At 44.6% G+C, this 16,988-nt stretch overlaps 1 protein-coding gene across 1 annotated transcript in view; it reads right to left on the minus strand.

Annotated features, from left to right (window-relative positions):
* Positions 1 to 16,988, minus strand: part of CNTNAP2 (contactin associated protein-like 2) — a 2,040,635-nt gene that overhangs the window by 218,367 nt on the left and 1,805,280 nt on the right. The window contains 1 exon segment of the mRNA XM_021102606.1: positions 12,517 to 12,735. Within this exon segment, the coding sequence (XP_020958265.1) occupies positions 12,517 to 12,735 (219 nt within the window).

The following is a 16,988-nucleotide window of genomic DNA, read 5'->3' on the forward strand; positions in this document are numbered from 1 at the left end:
CCTTGTCAGCAAGGGAACTGGGCAGTAAGGATAGCTTTAGCAGGAGAAGATACAGTGCACGATTAGGAATCAACCACAGCAGAGTGGCTGTGCCTTTCAGGGTGGGAGGGGGCCTTCTAAAGTTATGTGGGGACAGGAGGGACATGTAGAGGTGGGGACAGGAGGGGATTAGGGCAGTTGGAAACCAGCGGCTCCGCATCCTGACACAGGAGCTTTCTTTGCATCCTGGACTCTGCAGCAGGAGCACAGCTCAGGGCCTGAGCATGTGACAAAGGCAGAGGATGCACGTGGTAATCTTGAGGGAGCAAGGAGGAACTGACATGAGCTCTGAGGAGGAGACACGCTATGAAGAAAGGACAACGGCACAAGCTGTATCGGGAGAGGCAGAAAAACAGGAAACTCACCCAACAGACATCTTCATCATTGTCCTGACATGAAATAGCAGCCAAATTAGCACAGTGATGCCTTCATGATGCAAAGATGAGGTGATGACAAAGTTTTATGAAGAAGAATTGGTTGGAGATGTTCAGAATGAAAAAAACTGTAACTGTTGAAGAACAGACTACCTAGAGCAGAAGAACATTTTAGTGGGTTGGAATGTTGGGTCAATAAACCTTCCTCACAGGCAACAGGAAAAGACAAGGAGATTAAAGGCATGAAAGAAAAGCTATGGAGGGTAGAAGAAGTATCACCATTTATACTACAATAACCCTAGAAGAGAAAAGGGTGACACAGGAAGTAATTGTTTGGGGAAATAATGGCTCAGAATTTTCTGGGATAAACAATAACTAGACTTCGGAATGAAAGGGCTCATAAGGTGGGAAACAGAACAGCTAAGAACCACTCCCCCACCTGCACCTATAGCTGTGGTTCTTAATTAACTGGGAGCCCACAGCCCATCGTTCACAGGCAGGAGTCAGAAGGCTTGAGGACCCGGATGGGAAAAAGCTTCCATGTTCATTTTCACTACCTTCTAAAAGAAATGCAGCATTTACTTCAGTTAGGAATGTAGGCAAAAAAAAAAAAAAAAAAAAAAAAAATTACAGTAGCATTAGCAGCTTCTGTGTCACTACTGCTAATGAAAAAGCACAGATTTTCTATGTTGTAGATTTCTGAAATATCATTTATGGTCCAGGGTGAATTTGAAGTTATGAATTACAAGCGATTATAAGACCTGATGCTATTACTTAAAGTACTAATAACGAAGCACATATACAACTACTGTAATACAAATTTGTTGTTTTCAAAGTTTTGATAAACGTATTGGTTTCTTTTGTAATTCTGTATCTTTTATTCATAAAAACATCACTCTGAGAAGAGAGACATGGCCCCAGAAGGCTAAGAACTGCTGCATTATAAGAAGTCAAGAAACATCACAGGAAAAGAAGGACAGTTTCAGGAATAAGAGCATAACTGACATCTAACTTCTCAATGGCAACATCGCTGATAAAAGACAGCAGACTAGGAGTTCCCGTTGTGGTGCAGCGGAATTGAATCCGACTAGGAGCCATGACGTTGCAGGTTCGATCCCTGGCCTTGCTCAGTGGGTTAAGGATGCGGCGTTGCCGTGAGCTGGGGTGTAGGTCACAGAGGCAGCTTGGATCTGGTGTTGCTATGGCCGTGGTGTAGGCTGGCAGCAACAGCTCCGATTCGACCCCTAGCCTGGGAACTGCCATATGCCGTGGGTGCGGCCCTAAAAAGACAAAAAGACAAAAAAAGGACAACAGATTAATACCCTCACAGTGTTGATTCTAAGTAAGAAGTTTTAGAAAAAAATTGCTCTTGAGTAAAAGGGGAAATGAATCCAAGAGGAGAGAAGATGTGGGAAATAAGAGTAAGTGAAAAGAAAAACAGTAAATATTAATATTTTCTATTAAGCAGGAAAGTATAATTAAATATAAATACAAATTAAATATTTAAATTAGATACAAATATAAGGTATAGTCATAAGTTTCTGCAGTTAACCACAGATGATATTCACGTGGCAGGCAGGGACTGGGGGGAAGGAGATTAAGGCGTTCCTGGTTTCTTTTTCAGGTGAACAGAGAAATCAATTTGCTTCTGTGCAGGTGAGAGAAAAAAGCCTAAGTATCAAGTCTTACGAAGGGAGGCCTAGCAGCCAGAGGGATGAAAGTAGAATGCACACCTTTTGAATCAGTAGGATCATATCCAATTTAACCAACAGAAAGCAGATGGAGGGTGGGTGGGTCAGCAAACAGAACAGTAAATTGAAAACGCAAGGTAAGATGGCAGAAAATACACCCTCATATAATGGTTGGTACAAAAATGAAGAAAAAGACAGAGATTCTCTAATTAGATGTGTAAAAGACTCGGCATTATGCTACCTAAGAGACACACTTAAAAAAAAGGACTCAAACACCGGTACAAAACACCAGGCGAATATTAACAGCAAGAGGAACGGCATAGTAGTTGAAAGAGCAGAAATAAAATTGTGGGATGAAAAACATCAGTAGGAATAAAGATGGAAATTACGTACTTGTATAAGGAACAATAAATCGAGAAGACCGTGAACACATCTAACTCACAAAGCAGCCTCGAATAATACCCTTACCAATGCTAGAACCACTGCTCTCCGATCAGACAAGCAGTACTTCGTGAAATTAAGTATGCAAACATCCTATGACTCAGTAACTCTGGACACATACAGACATGAGAAAACCTCTTACAGGTAACGAGGGGATGTGAACAAATATTTTCACTAAATAGTTATTTATGGTAGCAAAGAGTTCAGAGAAACTTCGGTATACATCATCGGGGGTGGAATAAATAAAAGGTGAATATACATACGCATAATGGAGCACCAGACACATAACATTCACAGAGCTACACAAACACATCTTAAAAGTACAAGGCTGAGTGAAAGAGTAAGACAGAGAATGAGACCTGCAGTACAATGTCATTCATATAAACATATTTTAGATGAAAAAAAATCATATAAATAATACTCAAAAGGCAATACTGTGATGTTTCCAGGGCATACACATATTTCCAACAGGTATATACAGGGTGGGGCTAGAAGGCTATCCATAAAATCTATCCAAGTGGGTGCCTGAGATGGGAGAGAGAGTGGAATTGAGAACGGTGAAGAAAGATGAAAAATGACAAAGTAAAATGAAAACGAATGAGGCACGCTTCCAGGATGTGACAACAGGGGCTGACAGGAAGAGTTGAGGCCCACACAGTCCTACACACCAGGGGAGCTTAAAAATGACGCTGACAAAAGCAAAGAGGATCAAACACAGCCCTGGGTGGGAAACAACTCTGTTTATTTAAGCTGGTAAAAGCAATGCTTTTTTCCTTGCTTACTCGGGGTATCACAGTAGAGACTGTGGGGCTCTGAGTATCCGCTCCTTCCTCAAAATCATGTCACTGACACCAATTTCTTTTATTACAACCTTTTCCTATGTGACGGGGGCCATTTATTACGGTGAAGTTTAGTCTAGTCCTTACCGAAAGAATAAAAAACCCCTATGAAATATTATCCATAAATCTACGTTAAAACCCCCTTTTTTCCCATAATGATTTCAAAATGGATGCCTTTACATTAAAAGGGCTCCTCTGGATCAGAACATGCCAATGGTCATGAGGAAATTGGAATGAAAGACTTGGGAATCCCTAAAGCATTTGTTCTGGTAGCCAGTGAGCTGTTTTACCCAGAAGGTGAACCATAGGTTTGGGTCTTAGGTTCACAGTCCTTTCTCAAGGGGGTAGAGCTCAGCGGAAGAGCATTTGACTGCAAAGCATCTCTCTAAAACTTTCTACAGCACAGCATCTCGGCCTTAGAAAATTAGCTCAGCACCTGCGGAAATAGGTAGCGAACAGACTACATTTTGAAGGTTCAGAGGAGGTTAAAAGTGCATTGTCAATTTGATTGTGTTGGTAGCATACGTAAGAAAGGCAGAAATTGCATCTGTCATCACTTACTTAATATGTTAAAACTCTGATTGTAAAATTAGACAGCTTGCAAAAGTTAATTAGTTCTGACCACTGAAAGGCAAAGGGCAGGAAAACATATGGTGACTAGCAGGGAAAGGCCACCCCGCCTGTGAGGTCGGCCCAAAGAGGAGGGGTGGGCGGGGGTGGCGAGACAGTTCTGCTGAGGAGAGCAGATGCCTCACACGTGGCTTCACGGCAGAGGTTGGTGAAAGGCAGTTGTGTTAAGAAAAGAATAAATGTGCTGGGGATCCTTGGGGTGAACAGCTGTGAAGGAGAAACCTCTGTACTTTACTGGCACTTTTGCTTCGTAGATAGTTTACTGATTTCAGCTAGTGATTTTTTGAAACTAGGTTTTCTCTGGCACATCTTCTTTTCTTCTTTTTAGGGCCACACCTACGGCATAGTGAAGTTCCCAGACTAGGGATTGAATTGGAGCTGCAGCTGCCGGCCTATGCCACAGCCATGGCAACACCGGATCCGAGCTGCACCTGTGACCTACACTGCAGCTTGTGGCAACGCTGGATCCTTAAGCCACTGAGTGAGACCAGGGATTGAACCTGCATCCTCATGGATACTAGTCAGGTTCTTAACCTGATGAGCCACAACGGGAACTCTGCACATCATTTTATTTTGTTATTTTACCCATGGCAGTGGTTCCCTAATGATGACATCACTCCCTATCTCTGGCTGGGAGAGAACCAGAGGACAAGCTGTAAGGGTTTAGGGCAGACCCTCGTTTGCATTAGGGACCCAGCTGGCATCTCAGCGACTGCCAAACAGGTGAGACCTCCAATTTGAGAGAAGGAGACTGAAAACTGTACGTTGGGCCTGAGAGGCTATCATTTATCATATAAATTTCTCTGTGACTATTTTTTTTTTTTTTTTTTTTAGGTTCTCGTCATGCTTGATTTCAGTCTGTGGTAACTATGAAAACGACATTTCAAAGTATGGCACTATGACTGTTAACTCAGAGAAGTAACCAAAAAAATATAATTCGCTCCTTCATTTATCCTATTGCTCACTCAGCAAACGCCCTGGGCCACCACTGCAGTGTTATTCTAGATCTCTGTTGCCATGCAGCTTACTTTCTAGGGCATGCACACAAAGAAATGAAAACATCACAAGTTCTAAGGAGAAGGTAAAATGGTAAATGACTGGCTCTGTTGAATTGAGTGATCAGAGAAGGCCTCTCTGACGAGGTAGGGAGCTGAGACTGAAAGACAAGAAGGGGACAATTTTCAGGATATGGAAACAACCTACATGTCCATCGACAGAGGAATGGATAAAGAAGATGTGGTATATATACACCATGGAATACAACTCAGCCATAAAAAGAATGAAATATTGCCTCTTGCAGCAACATGGATGGACTCAAAGGGCATCATGCTAAGTGAATAAGTCAGAGAAAAAAATACTCTATGTTATCACTTATAGGAGGAGTCTCAAAAATAAAGCAAATGAAGGTAGGTAACAATACAGAGACAAAGACAGAGCAAACTAGTGGTTATTAATGGGGAGAGAGGTAGGAGGGGCAAGATAAGGGTATGGGATTAAAAGACACAAACTACTGGATTTCCCGTTGTGGCTCAGAGGTAACGAACCTGACTAGTATCCAAGAGGATGTGTGTTCGATCCCTGGCTTTGCTCAGTGGGTTAAGGATCTGGTGTAGCTGTGAGCTGTGGTGTAGGCCCACAGCTCTGATTCAACCCCTAGTCTTGGAACTTTCATATGCTGTGAGTGTGGCCCTAAAAGACAAAAACAAAAAAACAAACAAAAGACACAAACTACTATGTGAATAAAATAAATAAGCATCAAGGACATATTGTACAGCACAGGAAAATATAGCCATTGTTTCATAATAACTGTAAATGGAGGATAATTTATAACATTGACTCATTATGTAGCACCTGTGAAGCTGATATATTATTGTAAATCAACTACACTTGAATAAAAAAAAAAGAAGGAGCCAGTCTTGTGGATGTCTGGGGAGGTGTTTCAGCCAGAGGGAACAGCAGGTGTAAGGGCTCTAAAGCAGGAATAGGCTTGGTGTGTTCAAGAAACATACCAAGACTGCAGACCAGTCAGGAGACTAGTTAAAATAGTCCAAGAAGGAACAACCGTGGCATTGACTAGTGTGGGACCCATGGCAGGAGACAGCAGTGGGTACACTGGGGCACAGTCTGGAGGTATTGTCACAAGACTTGCTGTGATGGGCAGTGATGAGGGCAAGAGGAAAGCAAGGATAATGCCAAGTTTGGGGCTCGAGTAAAAATAGGGGGATAGTGATGCCATTTACTGAGACAGGAAGGTTGGCGGAAGAATAAGTCTGGGGCCAGCACCAGGAGTCCCTCCCTGCCCTGTTTACTCTGAGATGCCCACTGGACATACAAGTTGAGAGGCCAGGTAGACAATGCATACGTGGACACAGAGTTCTCAGGAAGAGGGGGGGTCTGGAGATTTCTCTTTCAGAGTCACTGGTGCATCATTAGTACTGGAAGCTATTGGACTGGATGAGATCACCTGTGGGCCGTACAGCTGGAGAAGAGAGCAAGGCTCTGTGACATTCCACCACGTAGTGGTCCTGCGGAGGGAGAGAACCACATGAGAGGCAGAAGCTGTGGCCAGTGAGGGCGAGGGAAAGTGGCCATGGGAGCACAGGCCATGGGAGCCAAGAGAAGAGAGTATTCTAGGAAGAGGGCTGCTGAGCGGTGGCGGAGAGAAGGCCAGAAGATCGTGTTTTGCACACAGCTCTAGAGGGATCCCTGTTGACTCTGATAACCTTTGTCAAGGGTTTGCCAAAGTAGCCAAGAAGAAAAACAGCTTATCTCTGTATCACAGAGGCTCTTGAGCAAGGTGTCTCATTCCCAGCCAGGAGTGCTTCTGCATAGAATTCTGCTGTGAATTCCAGCCCTTTGTGTGCACGTCAGATGGTGAGCCCCAGTCTGCCCAGAGTTTTGCCACTGTGATTTGTAACCCACAGAACACCTGCCGGGTGGACACAGCCCAGCCTGACCTCCTGTCTCCACTGTAGGCTCTGTGACTGAGAGCAGCGTTTTGTGCCAGGCATGGCGGCCATCTGGGGGTACAAGACTTTGTGGGGATGGATTCTCTCATGCGTCATGGGCAGCTCTGTCTGTAGCTGGAGCTGTGCTGAAGGTGGCACTGCAAAGCCATTACACTTTCCAAATACCCTGTGGTTCCACAGTAGCCTCCCTGGATGAGAGAGAGACTCTGGTATAGACGATCAAGATGACCTTAGCAGTGCCCTCAGTGTGGCTAAATTTTAGACAGCTTTCTTCTGACTCTAGACCCCTGACACCCCTATTCTTAGAGCTTTTACTTACATTCTTTCTATGCTGTTTTGAGATGTCTCTTCTTAAAAGCCTTTGGCCAGTTTTACAACCCAGGAGCATCCTTCTCCGGGACCTGGGAGCCGTGTCTTTGAAATGTAAACCTCAGGGAGCTGCTGCTGCTACTACCTCCCAGTTTCTGTGGGAGGGGAGGAGCCTCGCTTCTCCAGGGAGGGGCAACTTGCTCCAAACCCGTAAAAGGGAAAAGCAACTTTCTCTTCCTTTCCTTCAGCAGACTTGAGCTCACCCTGAGCTCTGGCCTCTCTCTCCTACAGCGATAGTCTGGAATGGCATCTTCCTTGCCTGTCTAACTTTGGGGCAATTTTTTCTTTGACAGAATGAATGGTTATGTCTCTGGAACCAGATCCACTGAGATCAAACCCCAGCTCTTGTCTCTTACTAGCTTCTTGACCTTGGGCTATTAGCAAATGTTTAGCTCTCATTTCTTCATGGAAAAAAGAAAAGAGGAATCATTAACAGTATCTACTTTATAAGGGTCTTTGTGGATTAAATGAGGTAAATAAAGCACACGAAGCTCTTGGTCTTGAAGCATCACCCAGGACACCTCAGCCAACAAATACGTAGCTGCTATGGACTCAGGTTTGCAGGAAATGGGAACAAGCAACATATTTCCTGTGTTTTAATTCCTTCAATTGGGATTGTATTTTTTTTCCTAAAGTTTTCAGATACCACTGAAAGAAACAGTCACTTTATACTACACCGATTTGAGTGTACTTCACGATGGAAATTCCATTTTTCTCCGTTGCATGCAAATGTTGATTTTCTCTTTACTGCCTCAATGACCTTGCATTTCAGATGGCCATGGAATTGTCCACTCATGATTATGGAGTATGTGGGTGTGCAAAGCAGCTGACTAGGCAAGCTACCCTATCGAGTTTGGGGAAGGGGCAGTTTATAGAGCTGCTCGCCAGGCATAGCTCAGAGTATGGTCGAAGCACTCTGGTCCACTTTTACTTATAGCCCATCTAGGAAGCCTCAACTCTGCCACAGACTCAAGCTGCCACTCATTTTCCTGATAGACAAACTGCCAGAGGAGGAGGAGGCTGCAGGCTGCCTGCTCCCATCAGTCGCTGACACCTGCTGAAGACAATGCTTCTCTCATTAAATTGCCAACTAGGCCTCCTGTGCTCCACAGGTCCTTTGGAATGAAGATGGCTTTTCAGCTCCTTTCAAGGGACATCTTGTACAAAAGGGTTGGCCTCCTTTAAAGCAGAGGGATTTTGGAAGAGGTCAGAGCCAAGTGAGTTGAGTCTGGACATCATAGTTCAGATGACTTAACCTTATCGCTCAAGGAGCCACTCAGGAGCTTGGCTTCTTCTTGAAGCTTCCTGAAGTGGCCTCTGGCTCTTCTGAACACTGACATTCTCCTTAAACTCCTGCTGAGCGGTTACATGCTCTGACCTGTGTTTGTTTTGTTGCCCATAAGCCCCTGCACCAGCCACCTGCCCAGAAGTGCCTGTTTAACTCTCCCCTGTGGCTCACACTGACCTGCCTTGGGCTGACTGCCGGCTCCAGGCCTGATAGATGCCTGCTCTCTCCCATCCCCGCCACTGCCAGGACTCTAAACCCCCTGGCATGTTTTTGTGCCAAAGAGGGGCTTGGCTCAATGCAGCCGGGCTTGTTCGTGTGTAATGACCTTGAGCATGTTTTCTCTCCACACGTCAAGAGAAATCTGGCCTGTGGCTTCCATGGAGGATGCAGGTCTGAGCACCCGGGCTGCTGAGGCTGCAGACCCCCTTGAGGTTAAAGCGTCTGCTGGGCCATCCCGGGAACTCATACTAGATAGTCACTCATGTTGGACCAAAGACACGAGAGAGCTGCTTATGCTTTTCAGACCAATACCAGCAACTGCCATTTTTTTTCCCATGTCACTTCTAATTTTAAAATTTGTTACTTTTTGACTAAACCAGAATCATAGCTGGATTCTCGAAACTTCCAAAAGACCTGTGTTAGCTTTCTGCTGATGGCCGCTTCTAGCTCTATTTTACATGTAGAGTGAGGAGAACTGTATCCCATCTCTTTTTTAGTGACTTTGGAAGAGGAGCTGTGAGCCTGGCCTTGCTAACATGGGCAGAGGGCAGAGGGTGGCCTTCTTTGGAGTCCACTCTGGGTCCAAAGCCAAGAACGACTTCTGGTCTGAACCCAGATGGGGCTCGGCTTCACATTTCTACTGTGGACAGGGATGCTGGGTGGTATTTTCAGAGAGATGCCTACTTTCTTGGTGAGAAAATTCCTGGGTCCATGCTTGCTGCTCTGTGGCTACCATGGCAGGTGAGTAGAATAACTGCAATGATTTGGATGTCAAGGGGCATAGGGCGTGTGAACTTTCCTTCAGGGCTTGTGGGGTGAAGTGATCCCATTGCAGGTCAGTATTTTTTGGGGAAAAAAAGCGAGCCAGTTGGGAATGCGTTATGTAGGGAAGTGAGTTCTGTAGGAGGGGATGAATGCTGCATGAAGGAAGAAGAACACCAGGGGAGTAAAAAGCTAAAGGAAAAGGTGGAGAAATACCTCCTATTTGATGAGTGTTGACTTCACCAAGTCCTCAAAGGAGGGTGCAGTATGGACTATCTCATCTCCTCCTGAGATAGAGGAATGGTAACCCCATTTGGCAGAAATACTAGCTAACTGGTCCATGGTCTCTCAGCTGGTAAGTGGCAAGAGGGATTCAAAGCCCACGTTAACCACATGACACTGGGGAGGGTAGTCACGTGGCAACACAGATATTTTCAAACCATTTCTAAGCACACAATCATAAATGGTTGAAGTTGGATGAAAGTTTGGGGACCAACTAAGCCAACACCTTTGTTAGATGAAAAAAGAGACTGAAAGAGGAAACATGGTAACACTTGTTATTAGAATTGAACTGAGAACAATTTCCTTATTGCCTGAGTCCCTGTTGAATAGTTTTAGGAAGACTGGCTCCAGGACATCATAGATGTTGACTTTTTTTTTTTTTTTCTGGAAATAAGCCTCTCTCCCCCACTTCCCTGGAGTGGACTTCTACTGCAGAACAATATTTTTCACATTGGCTCAAATAACTCTGGGAGGCCTGACTCGTGCCCACATCTCACATAATAGGAAATTAGAAACTGGCTCAGGAGACGTAGCCTTTTTCATCAAGTAAAGGAAGTTGCTGACTCATCATGTCAGTCCCCTGTTCTGAAACTTCTCTCTCTCCAAGGTTACCAGTTTCATAATGATGAAATTCAAAGCACATTTTGCTAGCTTTATTTTACACCTGGCACTTGATGGTATTTGTCAATAATAAGTAGTTTCATGAAACTCTCCTCCTGTGACAGCCCCTCTCCTAGCTTTTCCTTGCTGGTTCCTACCATTCCTCCTCAGTTTTCTTCTTGAGAAGATGTTTTTCTGCCTGTCTCTTAAATTTTTAACTCGTCCCGTCAAATTCTGACCCCAGCACTCTTCTTTTCTCTTTGTATAAGCTGTTCCTGTGTCATCTTGTTTAAATGAAACAAAATTCTTTCCAAGACCATAATAAGTGCTCCCCCCAATCCCCTTTCCTTTTCCAACTTTATTTAGTCTCCAAAATTCTTGGAGACCACTAGAGTTGAAAAGGATGAAAGTAAAACTGGACCTCTGCATCCAAGGGATAGCTCAGAAAGATGAGAAATGGGGTCAATTAGGGCCACCTGTTACAATGAAAACCGAGTAGAATCTAACCAGCACACCTGGGATGAACAGGATTGAGGAAGAAACATATCCTAAGGAATCTAGCAAAGTTGTATTGACGAAAGGAGTCTTGCTCATAGTATCCAGCAGGAATCAGTGGACCTGATGTTTAATAAAAAATAATGTGTGATTGTGAGAACTATAACTTGAGGGGAGGATTTGGAAGAGGCTGAGTTCTAGTTGGGGTGGAGGAGTCAGTATTTTATTTCAAGATCTGCGACTCTTTCATGGCCCCTGGCCGACATGGCTTGTCATCAGGTCGGTTTTATTTCCAAAGCTAACTGGCCTAGCTAATGCTTTTGTTTGCCCACATCCCACCAAAGGAGTGGACACCTAATTTTACCTGCCTCTTGTGACTTTCTAATGTTTTAAAAGCATCTCACCATAAGTAAGAAAAACACCATGGGGGCTCTGCCCCCACTGAGTGGAGTCCAGGTGGCAGGTGCTCTGACATGAGCAGAGCCAGGTCACATCTGCTTTTGCTCAGTTAGAGACCAGCATAGCTGACCGACTTGACTGACCTGACAACTTAACACCCACAGACCCAGAGAGGGGAGGTCTACGGTAGCAAGGCAACCATAAAGTCCTTCAAATTTGCTTTCTTTTTATTCAAAAGAGAAGAAATAGATAATTTCTTAAAATACTAGTATTCTGGAAAACATGATTAATTTTTTCTTTTTACAGCCACACCTGAGGCAATTGGAAGCTCTCAGGTCAGGGGTTGCATTGGAGCTGCAGCTGAAGCCTACACCACAGCCACAGCAACACCAGATCCAAGATACATCTGCAAAGTATGCTGCAGCTTGTGGCAATTCCAGGTCCTTAACCTACTGAGCAAGGCCAGGGATGAAACCCGCATCCTCACAGAAATAACATCAGATCCTTAACCTACTGAGCCACGGAATTTACTTAGCCATGGAAATAGGTATTGATTGGAAGTATGTTACGTTCAGCTAGAACATGTCATAAGCAAGGGCTAGACTGTGAGGGTGGCTCTACTTCTTGCAAGGGATGCCTTACTTTTTGCCCTGTTTCAATTTCTTCTCCCTGTTGATCTCTGTCCCCCGTGGAACGATGCTATGTAAGGAGAAGTCTAAATCTTTCTCTGCCTGGGACCTTGAGGCTGGGCATAGAAAGGAATGGATTTCTACTTATCATTTCAAGGAAACCTGAGCTTAGGGATCCCATTTCCTTCTCTCCCCTCCCTTTCTCCCTTCTTCTAAAACCATAAATCTCAAACTGCATACATCAGAGACCCCAGAGATGTCCTAGCCTACCCTCTGATTTTGTTGATGGGGATTGTGGGCTCTAGAAAGTAGAGAGTAGAACTAGATTTAGGGCTCCTTTGTCCACTTTCTTGTTCATTCTGTCTTGGAGACCGCTTTTGGGAAAATCTCTATCAGAACCCCCTGTAGGCTATTTTATGTATTTATTTTTTTCATTGTGAAAGTTAATTACAACCCGCAGAGAAGTCAGGATTGCTGTTCCATCACTCACCCACAAACAGCTGGCTGTAGAGTTCCAGGCGGGTGTGGCCTTCCGTTGGGGCCTTGCGGACTTGCTGTGGCAGTCGGTCCACCTGCAGGCTGGCCTGCTTGACATTCCTCTCCGCGGTGACCCGGTGCCACTGGTCATCATTGAGAGGGGAGGGCGACCTCACCACAATCTCCACGGGCCCGTTTCCCACATCGAATGAAAAGGACACTTCTGTGGCAGCTAGAGGAACAGAAAACATGAAAGGCACATGAGTAGTTTCCCTCCCAGATACCAAAGAGTGGTGAATTCTAGAGGGAAAACAAAGCAAGGAGAGGAGAAATGATCTAAGCCAGTTGCTTGCTACAAAGGTCCAAGGCAAAATCACCTGAGGAAGGAAAAAACATCAATCCATTGTTAACTGTGAGTAACCAAAGGGAGGAAAATAAACATGGATTGGGGGCCAGGTATGTGTTCATTTCCTTACTTCTTCAAGAAGTGACCAACATTGACTCTCTCAAAGTAAGAAGCTGAAGCCTGGAGCACTTGAGTGCATCTTGAGTGTCTCAGATTTAGTGAGCAGTGGTGTTGGGATCTGAACCAGGCTTGTGGGGTTTCAGAGCCTGAGATCTTTTGATTCTTTGAATAACAGGACTCTTCAGTAGCCCTCAGGGTGTGACTGCAGCCCTGGCTGCACCTTAGAGTCACCTGGGAGCTTGACAGAACACCTGAGTCCAGTTGCATCCCCAGGGATTTCCACTGGGAATGGTTCAGGACAGGCACTGACATTTTTTTTTAATTAATTTAATTTTTGTATTACTCAAATGAATTTATCACATCTGTAGTTGTATAACGATCATAACAATCTGATTTCACAAGATTTCCATCCCACAGCCCAAGCACATCCCCCCACCCCCCAAACTGTCTCCTCCAGAGACCATAAGTTTTTCAATGTCTGTAAGTCAGCATCTGTTCTGCAAAGAAGTTCAGTCAGGACAGCACTGGTATTTTTTAAAAGCTCCCTGAAAATAAGAATATAGAGCAAGAGTCGAGAGCTAGTTCTTTGGGGGAATTCATAAAACTTTATTTTCTTAATCTAATCCTTGAAGTCCCTGTGGAAGGTTAGGGAGTCATGGATGGTGCAGGCAAGGGAAATGGCCCGCATTTGGTGCAGGCAAGGGAAATGGCCCGCATTGTTTCTGGGCTGCTGGGGCTGTGCAGCTCCAGATTCCTGCAGAAGGACCCCTTCCTGAACCATCTGTTGCACCCCTTGAATACTCAACATCTGGGATGTTGGGTTCTTCTCCTAACTTACCCTCCAGCACTGACAACATATTATTCTTTTTTTCATACATCTTCTCCTAATCAATCTCTTTCTTTAATAAATCCCTTTCAACCATGGAAGAATGGATTAGGTGGTGCTTTGGTAATTGCAATTGCAAGTAGCTTTCTTACACTACATTTTAGGATTGAAGTTCCTCAGTGACCACCTAGTGCTTTATAAACATGTTTTCTTTTCTCCTTTTTAAGGCCACACCTTCAGTATATGGAAGTGCCTGAATTGGAGCTGCAGCTGGTGGCCCATGCCAAAGCCACGGAAACACCAGATCTGAGCTGCATCTCTGACCTACACTGCAGTTTGTGGCATTGCCTGATCCTTAACCCACTCAGCAAGGTCAGGGATCCAACCCACATTCTCACAGAGAAAACACTGGGTCCTTAACCCACTGAGCCACAATGGGAACTCCTACAAATATGTTTTCTAAGGTGTATCTTTTTCCTGTGATTGACAGGAGGGATGGCGAAATGCGGAAGGGACACGTGGGTCCCAGCTCCTTAGTCTGGTGAATTCCTTTCCACATGGAAGATGTGGCAACCAGTGGATTTCCTAACTTTGCTTACAAAGGGTTTCAGCTCCTCTTTCTATCAATAAGCCTCTGCCTAGTCTCAGAGCAGTTTAATTAAATATCTGTCATTTTTTTCCCCAGGCTAATGAAAAATTCAGCTTCTTTGGACTGGTACCATTTTCAGATGATGTTGCAAGCAATCAAACTTCTAATTTAAAAACCGCAGTGGGCCAGATTCTCTCAGGACCTAGACTGTTCCCTGCCTCTGGGTCAGGGCCCTCTGAAAGCTGCATTAACTTTATTGAGCTACAGGGATATTAGAAGCAGAGCTCAATTTAATCAACCTAATTGGACTAAGGAATCTGGATCCTTTATGTCATTAGAAAGGGAACTTTAATTTTAACACCTGTGGTGATGCCACATGTACTCTGATAAAATTTCTTCTGTAAATTAGGAGCTCCTGCCTTCAGGGGTCATTGTGACTCGATGGAGGCCAGTGACCCTCATCAAAGTTTCTATGGAAGTATGATCAGAATATGGGTCGACAATCATTTTGTTACCGAAAGTGGGCTCTGGCTGCTCACTGCTCTAAAGCCAATAAACAGGCCAGGTTGGTGGAGAGGGAAGTTTGCTTTATTTTGGAGGCTGGCAAAGGTGGGGAGGGTAGGCTTGTGTCCAAACACCAATTTCCCCCTTACTGACAGTCAGTGGGCAAGAGTTTTCAAAAGTGGAGGGAGGGGGCTATATTCAGAACAGCACTGTCAGCTCTGACAGTCATCGACATTGGTCATGCAGCAGTCTGATCAGTATCATCTTGATTGTTTTAAGTACAGTTAGTCTTCAGTTCCAGGGTCGGTTTCTTCCCATTTCCTTGAGGCCAGTTCTTGGGATTGTGGCAGCTTATGTCATGATTAGTCTGGTCATCATGAAGTTACCTTTTTTTTCTGGTGGGAGTTTCAGTATCTATAGGACAACTCATAGCGTATGGCTCCGAATATTATCTATAGCCCCTGAGCAGGAACTCAAGATCCTTGATTTTGTCATTATTTGTCCTGTTTGACTGCTTTCTTTTGGTTCTGCATTTTCTCACTTCTCTGATTAAGCTTGTTCTTTGGCTGATGTTTTTCTGCAGACAAAGGCAGGCAGTGGACATGGGTGGGAGAGGACCATACTGTCCTGCTCCATCTCAATATGACTCATGGATGGAATGATCTTTCCCTGAATATCTGATGTGGCCAATGGGGTAAAAGTAACCTCAGTTTTAAGACTGGAACATGTTCTTTTCTTGCAGTGCTGTGTTGGAGCCGATGCATCTTTAAATGTAAGTTATCAGAATAGCCAGAGAACAAGGCTTCCTGAGCTAAGGGGGAAAGATGGTTTCGTTTTAAAGGCATCATCAACCATCAGGGAAATACAATTTAGGGATAAATTGAGTTTAACCCCAAGGTTTGACACTGAAGGATTAAGGCTGCTTTAATTTCCTCCACATCTCTCCTCCTGCTGTGATGAATTTTTGTTCAGGTCTTTAAACTGTCACCCTCTGGAGAAATTCTGAGGACTAGCTCTTAACAGGAAATAGTCATACTTTCTTCTGGACTTGTCACACTACATCCCCTGTTTCTGCCTTTGGACCACAGTCTTCTCAACATCAATACCTCCCTCTGGAGAAGCAAAGAAGGTCTCCAGGATCTGGCTGTAGCACAGTCTTCTCACCCAAACTGGATGTTGTAAAAGGGACTCAAGACCAAGGGCCTCCTGAGAGCAGAATCCTTCCCAGTCCAGGCTCTGTTGAAGAAATGTTCATAATTCAGCCATCCCACATGTCTTCTGGTGCTTCCCGAGGAAGGGGCTGTGAAGCCCCACAGGAGGGTGAAGGAAAGGCTTCCTTTTTCTCGGTCACTCAATGTCAGCTTCCCTGACATTGCTAAGGAAAGCCTCTGAGAAATCCCATCTCCCAGTTCAATGGCAAGTGTGTTTTAAAAGCTTCTAAAGTTCAGTCTGTGGCTGATTGCTCTTGGTCTTCTGGGTGAGAGGAGCTGACATTTTAAAAGAGATAATTACAGAGAGAGTCAGACAGTGAATGAAAGGGAGGCGGCATAAAAGACACCAGAGCCAGTGACACCATCCTTATTTAATGTGTGGAGACGAAAGTGTTGCCACATTTCTGCTTGTGGAAAAGGAATTTCTGACATCTTGAAAGTATTCTTATTTCTAGAAATAAGTATTTGAGAATCGGATGTTTCTAGTGTGGCTCATTAGAAGGAACACCTTAGCAAACACTAGTGGTTGCCTTTCTTTTAGTGTCAGGAACTGAGAAGCATCTGGGATTTTATCTTCCTCGCAAACTAACAAGATAGCCTGCCATACTTTCATAGATGTTGGCAAAAGACAGGAGATTCCTGGGTTAGAGACAAAAGGCTTTATTCTTCACGATGCAGCAGGCAGCATGAGCGTCCATCCACTTTGGTTTCTCTGGTCTTTGGGGCCCACGGGGGCCACATGGAGCAGCCCAGGTGGATGCTGCATATGCAGTGAGTTTGCATCACAGCCCAGGAACCTGAACTTAAGGAACCTAAGTTTTAAAGGGGCTGTTGGCAAACCTTTAAAAATGTTTCACATCTGCCCTGGGGAGAGACAGGTCAAGAAACA

The sequence above is a fragment of the Sus scrofa genome, chromosome 9 (assembly GCF_000003025.6).
Source record: "Sus scrofa isolate TJ Tabasco breed Duroc chromosome 9, Sscrofa11.1, whole genome shotgun sequence".
NCBI classification, from domain to species: domain Eukaryota; kingdom Metazoa; phylum Chordata; class Mammalia; order Artiodactyla; family Suidae; genus Sus; species Sus scrofa.